This window comes from Microcaecilia unicolor, chromosome 11, assembly GCF_901765095.1.
Source record: "Microcaecilia unicolor chromosome 11, aMicUni1.1, whole genome shotgun sequence".
Taxonomy (NCBI): domain Eukaryota; kingdom Metazoa; phylum Chordata; class Amphibia; order Gymnophiona; family Siphonopidae; genus Microcaecilia; species Microcaecilia unicolor.
The window spans coordinates 195,431,821-195,446,855 of record NC_044041.1 but is presented as its reverse complement, the minus strand read 5'-3'; the positions used below and the strand labels follow the sequence as shown (position 1 = coordinate 195,446,855).

Below are 15,035 nucleotides of genomic sequence, written 5' to 3'. Positions count from 1 at the left end.
ATTCAAAGCAGTTTACATAGTATGTGCAGGTACTTATTTGTACCTGGGGCAATGGAGGGTTAAGTGACTTGCCCAGAGTCACAAGGAGCTGCAGTGGGACTCAAACCCAGTTCCCCAGGATCAAAGTCCACTGCACTAACCACTAGCAACATTCCATGTGGAATCTCAAATAGTAGCAACATTCCATGTAGAATCTTGGAGGTCTATTTGGGGGAGCGACCTACATAGCTACGCCTCTGGGGGGAAGGTTAGATTGTGAGTAGCCCAGGGATAGGGAAATACCTAGTTTACCTGAATGCAGCTCAGCTTGAGCTACAACTGAAAACGATGTCAGCCAAAATCTAAAGAAATAATTAAAAAAATAAATAGACCCTATATCCAAACGGTGCTACAGTCTGATAGTCTGTTCAGCTCACAGCAGTATAATGCCTCTGGACTATCTATCCACCATAGCAGTGTGCACTGAAGAAATTTGCTTTCAAAGCTGCTAGAAAGGGCCTCAGCCAGCGGTCATTTTATGAAAAATAAGGAGGAGGGGATGGTTTACTCTAACTGTAATGGGGCAAATGAAGCAAGTTCAGAAAGCTTCTGGGTCAGTGACCTGGGATGACCTACCAGACAATCACCACTGGTCTCATGTCAGTCTCCAGACCAGGTCACAGAGACAGAGGAATTCTGGCCAAACTGTGTCTCTTTCACTGGTTCATGCCTGAAAAGATTCACTATTTTCCACTGGCAAACAACCTAAGTAAAAAAAAAAAAAAAAAAAACCAGAAAGAAAAAGGCAAACTGAACCCTTGATTTTGAACTAATTTTAACCTTTTGGTGCCTGACAAGTGATTTATCTGCCACTGTCTGGAGAAAAAGAAGGTTTGGAGATGCCATCAAGTTACAAGTTAAGAAGGGGCTTACTCTAATCCCGGCTGTGTCAGTGTTTGCGATTCTGCGTCTTAAACAAAAGAGAGCATTGATTCTTGCAATTCAGAGGAAGTTTTTCCATGCATCACTTTTCCTCTCTCCTTCCATAGTGTGGAGGTGGTGGAGATGAAGACTGTAAGGCTGGGACAAGTACAGAGGATCTCTGAGGGAGAGGAAGGGATAGTAGATGACAAGGATGGGCAGACTGGATAGGTTTTTATCGGCCGTCATTTTTCTCTGTTTCTAGCACCTGCATACTTAGGTTTTCAATGCTGGTGCCTGGACATGGCTCTGGCACTGAATACCTGGGTTAGATTCAGCCTGCGGTGGTCAGTGGCTTTAAAACTGCTGACTGCCTCAGGATGAAGGTTGGGGTGGATTGTGTTTTTTTCTAAATTATTGAGTTAATAAATGATAAATATATGTCATACGGAATGCAAACATTGCCCCCCCAAAGGAGTAAGAATTAACAAATGCAGTAAGTCACCCTGCTCCCAATAAAACTAGATTTGAGATGATATTCATAACAGGGAAGTAGAAATATAAAGTCACAATATTTAAACACAGGAAAAGACATTATCTTGGGAGCACGATGATGGCTTAAATGACGTACAACTTGCTGCTCTGGAGCTGTTGCCATTTTTTTAAACCTATGTTTGTTTCTTTTATCTTGCAACTGTGTGTGAATCGCTGACAGGTAGCGCACACCAATACACTTAAGTTGGAAGCACCGTGGCAGAAGGACCAAAAAAAAAAAAACCAGAATTGAAGGACTCGCAGGATGGGAGTGGAGGGAAGGGAGCGAGTCAGCTAGGGATGCGGTATTGGTTGGGGACCTTGAATGCACCATTCCTGGGTGGGCCTTGGGCAAAAGTGGGTGGGACCGGGCCCACCCATGGCTACGCCCCTGTTTCAAACGTGCTAGAGGAGAGAAAAAGGTCTCAAGCATAGATAGTCATCCTGAGACTCTCAGGGGTCCTTTGACTATGCCGCGTAAGTCTCAACGCTTGCCCAACATGCACCAAAATGGACTTACCGCCCGGCTCCTGCGTGGCTCTTGCGGTAATTTCATTTTTGGCACACATCCGATAAGCACGTCTGAAAAATGTTTTTTTATTTTTGGCCGTGCGCCAAGTGGCATTTGATGCATGTAGGTCATTACCACCTGGTTACCACGCGAGACTTTACCGCTAGGTTAATGGCTGGCGGTAAGGTCTCAGACCCAAAATGGATGTGCAGCAATTTTGATTTTGCCGCATGTCCATTTTCGGCAAAAATGTCTAAAAGTCCTTTTTTACAGGTGCGCTGAAAAATGGATCGGCGCGCATTTATTGCACCAGCTTTGTGCTTTCTGCACTATAGTTTTGGCCTGCTACAGAGCGAAAAGTGCAAAACCTTTCCACGGTTAAGTAAAAGGGGCCATTAGATTGTAATGTGTTAATATTCAGCCAGTTATTTTTTTTTTAACTGGTTGTGGTGATTAAATTAAACAGAGATTCAGCACCATTATCTGGCGCATCCTCCAAAATGGTGCTTCTGCCCCCTAGTGGTAGTCTCACAAGACTACAGCTAGAGGGCATCCTTCCATAGAGGAAAACAGAAGGGGAACTGCAAGATGGTAGGTGAGGTGGGGCAGGAAGCTTTGCCCACATTTCATCTTTCCTTTTGCCAGTTGCAAGATAAAAGAAACAAATATAGGACACCCTCCCTCCAGTGGCGTGCACACGGCAGGCAAGAATGCACTCGGGGGGGGGGGGGGGGCTTGGGTGATGCGCCGAGGGGGGGGGGTGCACAGCGGCGAATTGCCCCAGGTGGCAGCCGCCCTCGCTATGCCATTGGACCAAAGGTCCATCAAGCCCAGCATCCTGTTTCCAACAGTGGCCAATCCAGATCACTGAAGTTATTGGGAGCAGAGTAGGGGTGGAGCATGGGGTGAGGCAGGCACAGGTGCATCAGGTGGTGGGTTTTTCTATTTCAGAAAGTTGGCAACCCTAGTGCCAGTGGCGTAGCCACAGGTGGGCTTGGGTGGGCCAGGGCCCACCCATTTATGGCTCAGGCCCACCCAACAGTAGCACATGTTTAGTGGTAACTGGTGGGAATCCCAAGCTCCGCCAGCTGAAGATTTCCCCCCGATGGTAACGAAAACGCTACTCTCCATGACACCGGCACCTGCGCATGCTCAGTTTTCAGTGCATGCCTGCTGCCAAGGTGGAAAGAAGCGTTTTCCCACCAGCTGAGATTTTTTTTTTTTGGAGGGGGGGAGAACACTTGGTGCCCACCCAATTTTTGCCTAGGCCCACCCAAAATCTGTTGTCTGGCTAAGCCCCTGCCTAGTGCCCACCCATCCAACCTGTTGGCCCACCTAAAAATTGCCTTCTGGCTACGCCACTGGAGACTACAGTTACCCTGTCCTGGCTTTTTAATGCCCCAGCCTGAAGGCGAAACTCCATCCCCTCCCCCAACATCTACCACTCTACCAACTTCTACTCCATGCTGGGGTGGAGTGGGGTAAGGAGGGTGTGACATAGGAGCCAGCTCTGTGGGTGCTGCTTGAGGGCACCGCCATTATTGAACAAACACCGTGACTGTGTTCAGGGAAAACTAATTTCCATTGGGCTTAGCACCCCCCCCAATAATTCTGAAAAGTTGGTTCCTAGGGGATGATGATGCCAGTGACAGATCCCGGACCCGCCCAACTACGTCACGAACCCCCTCTCTTTCGCCGCCGCCGAACTCGCTTAAGAATCCGACCGCGAAGCCCCGCCTCCCAGGCTGGGCGAGCCAACGGGCGCTGTAGTGGGCGGGGTCTTCACAATGTTATGAAGGTGGTATTAGAACGTTGCGCTGGTAGGATTGCGCGGCGGTGCCCGGGCAGAAAAGGGGCGAAATCCCAAACTCCAGAGAGAAAAAGCCTTGCAAGCACCATCCCAGAAGAACACACATCCAGGAGGAGGTCGGCATGAGGCGAGGCAAGCAAAGCTACTATTGCTAGCTAGGCAGCAGGAGAGGGGAAGGGTAAAGGTAACGGGAATGTGGAGAACGCACCACCTAGAAGAGACACAATATTTACACAAACCACAGTCGCAGTAGACATGATCCAAGGGAAGATCAATGGGCAGAGTTTCCCGTGAGAAAGAAATATGCAGCTGTACAAACTGAAGTCTGTATAGGAAAGAAAAATCAGAAGGAGGTCTAAGTTAAGTGGGTAATTCTATAAATATATGGGCTGAAGATCTGAGGTATTTGAAGGACAAATAGAGAAGGGAATTCAGACCAAGACTGAGTCCTAAATGACCTCCAAGGGCTCCTTCTGGTCAAAGATGTATGTGAAAAGCCGGCTTGGTGTAGCGGGTCTGGAACTGAAAGAGCTCCTGTGAACTCCTGGACACTGCAAAGAGGGACATCTCGGCAGGCTGAGAACTTTACTGAAAGCTGGTCGCCCTCTGGGGGGAGCCCAACTAGCTAAGGAAGAAAACTCCCTGGGAAAAAATAGCAGGGAGGCAGACAGCTCTGGAGACGTACAAAGTAAACAGCAGGTTTGTAAGCGAGATTTCCTCCAGGGACCCTCCTCTGCTATTTTAAAGGCTCCCACAGCCTTCGCTTATTACATGAAATAGGCCACAAAGAACTTTCTCAGCAGACCTGAAAGAGCAGCAAACACCTCCCCGACGGCCGCAATGACGGGATAAAAGGCAACATGAAAGGAGCTCAGCTGTGTGACCTTTTCATCGTGCACTTTGAAAGCCCGAGTACACAATCATGAAAAAAGGGTTCGCAGTTACTCACTAATATGTGCTACAATAAATCTTTCATCCGTATAACACGCTCGCGTAAAGATGCAACATCTAAGATGAGGCAACAGGAGCTGCTGACGACTTTGCTGGAGGCTGACGAATCAGATTTTTAGCCTGTTCTGAAGGAAAAAAAAAACGTTAGAAAGTGAGACTGTTTCTGGTTAGGCGTTTTCAACGAAAACGAGTACAAATGGACGCTTAAAGTGCGAACAGCCATGACATTGAAAGAGCGCGTCTACCTTCCTTGCAGTTTGGGTCTTGACGCTGTGATTGTGTCTTTATTTTCCTGCCCAGTGCCAGAAGCTGCTGGACAGACCCGCAGAGTTCTCCTGCGCTTCTGATTGGGGCAGAAATCGAGATAAACATATGCAGGCCAGGAAGAAATACATTTTGATGACTTTCTTTGCCTCTTGGCTTCTGCTCTTCTACTTTGGAGGAACTCAACTGAGGCAGCTCATCTTCTTGTCCAGGAAGAAAGCTGAAGAGTTCCAACCCTGGCCCCGATGGACGGACAGAGACCTTCTGAGCAGCTTTGCCACCCCTGATGAGCTGGAGAGCGAGGTTGCCCCTTACGCTCAAGCCCCCAAAGCCCAGAGAGAGTCAAGAGTGAACGTTTACAAAAAGAGCAGATGCCGCATGGAGACATGCTTTGATTTTGCCAGGTGTGAAAGGCATGGCTTTAAGATATATGTCTACCCTCTGGAGAAAGGGGGCCCGGTCTCCGAGACCTATCAGAAGATCCTCGCTTCCATCGAGGAGTCAACTTACTACACATCGAATCCAGAAGAGGCTTGCCTTTTCGTCTTAAACATTGACACACTGGACAGGGATCGCCTTTCCTTCCAGTATATTCATAAACTTAACGAGAAGATTCAAGGATTCCCTCTGTGGAACGACGGAAGAAACCACCTGATATTTAATTTGTACTCTGGCACTTGGCCCAATTATACAGAAGACTTGGGTTTTGACATTGGACAGGCCATCCTCGCCAAGGCAAGCTTCTACACCGAGCACTTCAGGCCAGGATTCGATATCTCCCTCCCTTTGTTTTCAAAGGATCACCCTCAGAAGGGTGGGGACAAGGGCTGGTTGAAGCAGAACACAGTGCCCCCCAGGAAAAAGTACTTACTGGTGTTCAAAGGGAAACGCTACTTGACTGGCATTGGGTCGGACACCCGGAACGCTTTGCACCATATCCACAATGACAAAGATGTCATCTCCCTCACCACTTGCAAACATGGTAAAGACTGGGAGAAACACATGGATTCCCGCTGCTCCAGGGATAACGACCAGTATGAGAAGTAAGTCCTTCCAGGGGGAATCCTGCAGCCAAGGTTTCCTCATTGTCTGGCTCAGAAGCAGTGGTCCAGTGGTTAACCTGCTTTCCTGTGCTCAGGCTGTGTTTTTCGTGGAGGGCAGCAGCCCGCAAAGTTAGCTGTCTTTTTCAGTGTTTCAGTAAACACTTATTTTAGCAGTTTTACCACTATTACAGTGGTTCTCAACCCAGTCCTCGGGACACAGCAAGCCAGTCAGGTTTTCAGGATACCCACAATAAATATAAATGAGGTAGATTTGTCTACAATGGACGTAGTGCATGCAAATTTATCTCATGCATTTTTACTGTGAATATCCTGAAAACCTGATTGGCTAGGTATGTTCCAGGAGTAGGTTGAGAATCCCGCACCTCGAATATTGTGTTCAATTCTGGTCAATGCATCTCAAAAAAGATATAGTGGAATTAGAAAAGGTACAGAGAAGGGCGACAAAAATGAGAAAGGGGATGGGACGACTTCCCTATGAAGAAAGGCTGAAGCAGCTAGGGCTCTTCAGCTTGGAGAAAACCCGTCTGAGGGGAGATATGATAGAGGTCTATGAAATAATGAGTGGAGTGGAACGGGTAGACGTGAATCGTTTGTTTACCCTTTCCAAAAATACTAGGACTAGGGGGGCATGTGATGACGCTACAAAGTAGTAAATTTAAAACGAATCGGAGAAAACCTTTCTTCACTCAATGTGTAATTAAACTCTGGAATTCATTGCCAGAGAATGTGGTATAGGCGGTTAGCTTAGCAGGGTTTAAGAAAGGTTTGGACAGCTTTCTAAAGGAAAAGGCCATAGACCATTATTAAAATGACTTGGGGAAAATCCACTGCTTATTTCTGGGATAGGCAGAATAAAATGTATTGAACTGTTTTGAGATCTTGCTAGGTAGTTGTGACCTGGATTGGCCACTGTTGGAAACAGGATGCTGGGCTTGATGGACCTTTGGTCTGGCAATACTTATGTACTTATTAGGTCTCATTTCACATACAAACTGTTTAAAATGACATTTATAGTAAAGGCAGTGTATCAAGGTAGTAAACCATAACCCAGCAACAAGGAATTCCACTTGGTTTGGCATTATGGTATCCTCCCCCCTCCTCTGTACGCTCAAAGGGGACGCAGCTCAAGCAGGGCGGAACAGTCCAAATTGTTCTCCTCTGATTTTACGTAAGGGGTTCTCAACTCAGTCCAAGCCAGTCCGGCTTTCAAGGTATCTCCACTATGCACGAATTAAATGTTCATGGAAATCTATTTCATACATAGTCACTGTGAGCATCCTGAAACCTTTACTGGCTGGGTCGAGAACATCTGCTTTATCCTGAAGGGACTCATAGCAGGGATTTCACTAGTTAACGCATTACCTAACACCATTCCTAAAAGCGACATGGTTAATATAAGGAGAGCGATTCTGTTTACAGGAACTGTGTCCTCTGTGCATACTCCCAAACTGCTAGCCTTCTTTTCCCCTCCCCCCCCCCACACTTTTCTGCCCTAATACGTTTTTAAAAAATTGCCTTTATCAGCTTTCACTGCGCGCATGGTGTGAAAGTGTTACATAAGCTTTTGTGTCACAGGGGACATGTTGTATCTTATCATGTAGCTCTGCTATTCTTGGCTTTTGCCATGCACACAATTCAAGCCTGAACTGGCATGGTTTGAAGCCAGCTGTTAGAAACTCCCGGATTTAATTCGTTTGCTCCAACACTTTTACTCTCTGTCCTTTGTGCCTCCAGCTCAGTTCAAACTGCTGTCTGTTGGGCTTCAGCACTTTGATTCACAACCACTTGGGGAAGGTTCTGGATTTTGTATCCTTCTCCCCCACCAGGGGCCACAGCCGCTTCCTGACGAATGCAGGGGCTGACGTTTCAGCCGCAGATGTTGTGCTATGTTATACAATTTTTGTATTCTGCTACTTTCAAGATGAATTCTCAGCGGATTACACAATGTGAACCCTACATAATAGGAGAATTACAAGAATTCAACGTTTGATGTAGACAAGAAACAAAAAGTTACATATCCAATTTACAGATAGTTTTACTGAAATGTTTCTTTAAAATGATGTCAAAAGCTTTTCAAAAAGTAAAATGTATCTTAATTTGTTGAATACTCAATGGCAGTGAATCTCAGTCCTTCACTCCTATCTAATTATCTCCCACTGACTGAACGTTCCTTGGATTTTCAGTAGCTCATAACTGTATAATGCTGCTGAAAATCCAGAGAGAATGCTGCAACTCAATCTGGGTAGTGTCAGAGGAACTGGGGACTGGAGTCAGGGCAGACATGAGAGTTACCTGGGCACCACCGATCTTCAGCTGAGGACCGCTGCTTTTTAACATGTTTATAAATGATCTAGAGGTGGGAGTAACTAGTGAGGTAGTTAAATTTGCTGACCACACAAAGTTATTCAAAGTTGTTAAATCACAAGAGGATTGTGACAAATTACAAGAGGATTTTACGAGACTGGGCATCTAAATGGCAGACAACGTTTAATGTGAGCAAATGCAAAGTGATGCATGTGGGAAAGAGAAACCTGAGTTATAGTTATGTTAGGAGTCACTGACCGGGAAAGGGATGGGTGTCGTCGTTGATAATATGTTGAAACCCTCTGTGTTCGGCGGTGGCTAAGAAAGCAAATAGAATGTTAGGTATTATTAGGAAAGGAATGGAAAACAAAAATGAGGATGTTATAATGCCTTTGTATCGCTCCATGATGCGACCACACCTTGAATACTGTGTGCAGTTCTGGTCACCACCTCTCAAAAAAGATATAGTGGAATTAGAAAAGGTACAGAGAAGGGTGACAAAAATGAAAAAAGGGGATGGGACGACTTCTGTATGAGGAAAGGCTAAAGCAGCTAGGGCTCTTCAGCTTGGAGAAAAGATGGCTGAAGAGAGATATGATAGAGGCCTATAAAAATAATGAGTGGAATAGAATGGGTAGATGTGAATCACTTGTTTATTCTTTCCAAAAATACTAGGACTAGGGGGCATGCAATGGAGCTGCAAAGTAGTACATTTTAAATGAATTGGAGAAAATATTTCTTCACTCAGTGTGTAATTAAACTCTGGAATTCGTTACCAGAAAAAGTAGTAAAAGTAGTTAGCTTAACGGGGTTTAAAGAAGGTTTGGCTGTCTTCCTAGAGGAAAATTCCATAGACCATTGTTAAATGGACTTGGGGAAAATCCACAGCTTATTTTGAGAATAAGCAGCATAAAATGTATTGTACTGCTTTGGGCTCTTGCCATGTACTTGTGACCTGGCTTGGCCACTTTTGGAAACAGGATGCTTAGCTTGATGTACTTTCGGTCTGTCCCAGTATGGCAATACTTATGTACTTATGACTTTGTGGCTGAGATTGAGAACCTGCGGAATTTGGGAGATTAACACACTGCTGCCGATCCCTGTTGGGGTTATGATGTTGGTGTCACCATTGTCAGAGCAGAGGGAATTAAACCCATTTACAAAATCCATCAGATTGTAAGTACTATATTTAAGGATTCTGGGTCCTACGGCCTCTTGTATGTTTCGGAGAAAATTATGAGCGCATAAACGGATTCAATAAATGATGCTCCAACTTTGATGCCACAAATATCGGTGCAAAGTGCGATTTTGTAAAGGGTGCTTGACCTTCGTGCCGCAAGCAGTCTGCACAAAATGGTGCCTGGCTTTATAAATGCTCATTAATGCACAGCAAAGATCATTGGTTGAAATGTCTTAAAGGGATATCACCCTTCGCTGAGTGTTTTTCAAAGATCTTAAAGGGTCATATTTGGCTTCGTCAAACCCTAGTATATCTTTGGCCTGTTCAAAAACATTATCTTCAGACCGGCGAAAAACCCTCTGGATAGTCAATGCTGGTTGCCACGGTCTGAATATCGGGGTCCCTATCACTCCCTTAGAGATCCTATGTACTTGTCCCGAGCTCTCTTGAATTGAGATGCAATCTTTGTCTCCATCACCTCTACCAGGGGGGCATCCCAGGAACTCGCCACCCTTTCTGCGAAGAAGTATTTCCCCAGGTTACTGCTGAGTCTGTCTCCTTTCATCTTCATCCTGTAATAAATCTGAACGGGAAAAGCCCAAATCACCTAGTTTATACCTTACTCTCCTCACGTTTTTGCGCTTAGTGTCCAATAAATCTGAACTGAGCGATTTCACTGCTTCTGTGAAGATATTCTGACAGAATGTTAAAGAGGAACTTACAGAACAAAACCTCACAGGATTCTGCAAGTACTGTGGGACAGACTCCCCCCCCCCCCCACACACACATTTAATATTGTAAGTGGAGAAGCAACTGCTGCTTCTGTCATATTTGCATAAATTGGGGGGGGGGCGCTCGTAAGTATAAGAGCAGTATCGTTGGGGTTGTAAGGGTGTCGGAGTTCAGCTTTAATTTGTGATTCTGGCTTTCTAACAAATGTAAGAACGGTTGTGTTTATGTCCATAAAAGCTGCTGTTGGATATTCATAGAGCACGCAATGAGACGTTTATTTATTTATTTTATTGCATTTGTATCCCACATTTTCCCACCTATTTGCGGGCTCAGTGTGGCTTACAATACATTGTGAATGATGGAAATACAATGTGTTACAGTACGATTATGGGTTACCGTATTTTTCGGACTATAAGACGCACTTTTTTCCCCCAAAATTTGGGAAGAAAATGGGGGGTGCGTCTTATAGTCCGAAGGTAGATTTGGCTGGCTGGCAGGCCGCCCGCCCTCCGAGTTCGGGATCGCCCTCCCCTCCGGCCCTGTCACCACTTCTCCCTACTCACGCGATCTTCCCTGGTGGTCTAGTGACGTCGGGGCAGGAAAGAGCCCCCTCTTTCCTGCCCAGCGCGCTGCTCTCCATCCTCCTGTATGCAGCCTGACGGTCTCGGCGAGATTCAAAATGGCCGCCGAGACTTCAATTCTCGGTGGCCATTTTGAATCTCGCCGAGACCGTCAGGCAGCAATGCATACAGGAGGATGGAGAGCAGCGCGCTGGGCAGGAAAGAGGGGGCTCTTTCCTTCCCCGACGTCACTAGACCACCAGGGAAGATCGCGTGAGTAGGGAGAAGTGGTGACAGGGGGGGGGGGGGGGGAGGAGGTAACCCTGACGGCGAATTGGCGATCCCGAACTCGGAGGGAGGGATTCGGACAAGCCGCACCGGAGCACCTAGGTTTTAGAGGAGGGAAAAAGGAAAACATTTGTTTTCCTATTTCCCTCCTCTAAAACCTAGGTGCGTCTTATGGTCCGGTGCGTCTTATAGTCCGAAAAATACGGTACATTGTGAGGAGTTATGGGAAGACAAAGTCAAGTCAAAACATCATTTGGAGTGTAGAAACAATGGAATGTTACAATGGGGAAAAGATAGGGCGATAGAACAATAGCACGAAAACCTTAGAGTATAACAATTTTTGTATGTGGGTGGAGTATTAATTGTGGTGAAAATACGGGGTAAGAGAATTCAGAAGAGGGTGTAGTGATGCATTTCTGTTAGTGTGTGTGGACTTCATGTGTTTTGATCCTTGCAGTAAATTAAGTCTTCAATCGTTTGCGGAAGTCGGTTAATTCGTAGATCGTTTTCAGGTTGCGTGGTAGTGTGTTCCAGAGTTGCGTGCTCATATAAGAGAAGGTTGACGCGTGCAGTACTTTGTATTTTATGCCTTTGCAGTTAGGGAAGTGGAGATTGAGGAAAGTTCGGGATGATCTTTTAGCGTTTATGAAACTGACCTTAAGAGGTAGCGAGTGCAGTGTTAGTGCAAACGTCTTCCCAGGCATGGAGAAAGTAGGAGACTTTTTGTGGATGTGGCAGCTGCAAACATTAACCCCCCCCCCCCCCCCCTTCCCCTGTGCATTCAGACTCAGTGAAGGTTTCGGCCTTACCTTAGGTTTTATTCTAAGCCCACAAGAGGTGTGTGAGTGTGAACAGGTGGGGATATTGGGTATATAGTGGAGGAGTGAAGGAGTGGCCTAGTGGTTAGAGCACGGTCTTGCAATCCAGAGGTGGCCGGTTCAAATCCCACTGCTGCTCCTTGTGATCTTGGGCAAGTCACTTAACCCTACATTGCCTCCAGTACAAACTGGAACAGAGAAACATCCAGTGTACCAATGTAACTCACCTTGAGCTACTACTGAAAAAGGTGTGAGCAAAATCTAAATAAATAAAATATAAGGGGGGGGGGGGGGGTGGTAGAGAATGACATGGGAATGGGGACATGCGGTTAACCGTAGGAACAGGGCAGAGACAGAGCCTGCAGGGATGGGGACTGAGCCCACAGGGCAGTGGTGTAGCCAAGGGTGGGCCCAGGCCCATGCAGTAGCAGCACACCTATGATGTGGCTGGCAGGGATCCCCAAGCCCCACCAGCCAAAAACTCCCAACAACTGTCCCTCCTGCATACCTTGTAAATAGCAGATCTTATAGTGCTCGCTCCAGCCCCACAGCCTTTCCTCCGATGTACTCCCTCCTATGCGGAAACAAGAAGTAGCATCAGACGGAAGGCTATGGGGCCAACATGAGCCAGAGTTTGGTGAAAATCTGCTATTTAAAAAGTATGCAGGGGAGGGGGTATGTTTGAGAGACCAGAGACCATACGGCGTGCAGGTGAGAGAGGGAGAGACCAAATCACTTGTGGGACAGGGCGGAGTTCTTCTGCCCACCCATCTTGGGCCCAGGCCCACCCAAAATTGGGTGTCTGGCTACGCCTCTGCCACAGGGATGGGGTGGAGACGGACAAATCTCATGGGGACAGGACAGGCTTTGCACTTGTGCCATTTTCGAAAAGCTTGAGCCTAGTCTTTAAGAGGCTGTTTCAACGTGATGCTAGTGGCAATATGTAAAACCTTAACACAGTTAGAAGGGGGGAGTGGGGGGGGGGGAAGGGGGTCGAGGATAGGATGTGTAAGATGAAGGAACTGTTTTAGTTGTTCAATATCAGAAGGGAAATCTAATAGATGTAACATTTCGGTAATTTTATACAGGCTGTTTGCCGGGAGGCATCGGCACTTACACCTAAATCATACAAGAAGAGACGATGGGGGTGGGGTAGTAGAAGTTGGATATTGTTGGGTTTGGAAGCATAGAGGACGGTTGGGGAAGTTATTTCAATTGTTCATTATTGTTTTCTATTTGTGATTTATAAACAACAGTTATACAGAATATTGCTAATTTTTATACTATAAATATAAAATCGTAAGTGTTCGAGTGTGCAAATGAGGTAGGGATGGGACAGAGCCCACGGTCTCCTGAAAATGACAGATACAAATCAAGGTAAGGTATACACAAAAAGTAGCACATATGAGTTTATCTTGGGCAGACTGGATGGACCGTGCAGGTCTTTTTCTGCTGTCATCTACTATGTCACTATGAGGACAAACTTTTTCCCTGTGTCGTTCTCCAGTGTGTGGGTATATATATTTTGGGTGATGTACATGTGGGGATGTGTGGGTGTATATTTTGGGGTGGGGGTGTAGAGGTGGGGAGATATGGGCATATGTATGTATATGTATAGAGAGAGAGATTTAATTTCATTAAGTTATCAATAGAAATCAAACAAAATAAAACATGGAAAAGAAAATAAGATGATACCTTTTTTATTGGACATAACTTAATACATTTCTTGATTAGCTTTCGAAGGTTGCCCTTCTTCCTCAGATCGGAAATAAGCAAATGTGCTAGCTGACAGTGTATATAAGTGAAAACATTCAAGCATTACTATGACAGTCTGACAGGGTGGGAGGATGGAGGTGGGTCGGAGGTATGCATGGGGACATCAAAGCATATCATTGATATTCTAACAGGATGGGTGTGGGTAGGTGAGGGGAGGGTGATCAACAGAGACATACAGTTTTATGGTTTATAATGGGCTAGGAACCCCAGGTCCTTGTTAAGTCCTTATTTCCGATCTGACGAAGAAGGGCAACCTTCGAAAGCTAATCAAGAAATGTATTAAGTTATGTCCAATAAAAAGGGATCATCTTATTTTCTTTTCCATGTTTTATTTTGTTTGATTTCTATAGATTCTACATGGAATGTTGCTATTCCACTAGCAACATTCCATGTAGAAGTCGGCCCTTGTAGATCATCAATGTGGCCGCGCAGGCTTCTGCTTCTGTGAGTCTGACGTCCTGCACGTACGTGCAGGACGTCAGACTCACAGAAACAGAAGCCTGCGCAGGAATGTTGCTAGTGGAATAGCAACATTCCATGTGGAATGTCCAATAGTAGCAACATTCTATGTAGAATCTCCAATAGTATCTATTTTACTGTCATAGTAATGCTTGAATGTTTTCACTTATATACACTGTCAGCTAGCACATTTGCTTATTTCCGATCTGAGGAAGAAGGGCAACCTTCGTAAGCTAATCAAGAAATGTATTAAGTTATGTCCAATAAAAAAGGTATCATCTTATTTTCTTTTCCATGTTTTATTTTGTTTGATTTCTATTGATAACCTTAAGAGTGGACTAACACGGCTACCACACTCCTCTATTTCATTAAGTTAAAATTGATTTTCCACCTTTCAGTATGGGCAGCAAAGTAGAACACCAGGCTACATATAACAGCACAATAAAACAATATTACAGTGTAAATAGATCCTAGGGGTGGGTGTGCAGGCAGGTGGAAATATCTGTTTTTAGTCCAGGTGGGGTATATGTGTGATGCAGATGTGCAGGTATATTATTGAATGCATAGGAGCCAACTTTTCAAAATGATTGGGGGTCCTGAAATTATTTTACAGGTGGTGCATGCCCCCTCCCTCCCTCTGAGTTCCAGGCCCCCCTCCCTCCTTTCCTTCGAGTTCTAGGCCTCCCTCCCTCCTCCGAGTTGCAGGCCCCCTCCCTCTCCTCCGAGTGCCAGTCCGACCCCAGCCCGACCTCTTCTCCCGCAACAGTCCTTCGCCTGCCCCTCGCCTTCCTGCGTGCCGCCCAGAATTTAAAAGTCATCTTACCTCGGGGTCCCGGCGGCAGCAGTGAAAGGCGAGCAGGCTCGGCGCTTCAGCCTTCCCGTCT

General features: G+C 45.9%; 1 protein-coding gene across 3 annotated transcripts in view; it reads left to right on the top strand.

Moving 5' to 3' along the window:
• The first annotated feature begins 3,766 nt into the window (after positions 1-3,766).
• EXTL1 (exostosin like glycosyltransferase 1) overlaps positions 3,767-15,035 on the top strand; it is a 40,906-nt gene continuing 29,637 nt past the window's right edge. For all 3 annotated transcript variants that reach the window (XM_030218910.1, XM_030218909.1, XM_030218908.1), the window contains exon 1: positions 3,767-6,013. In XM_030218910.1, coding sequence (XP_030074770.1) covers positions 5,079-6,013 — 935 coding nt within the window. In that variant the 5' untranslated portion in view covers positions 3,767-5,078. The remainder of the gene's footprint in view (positions 6,014-15,035) is intronic.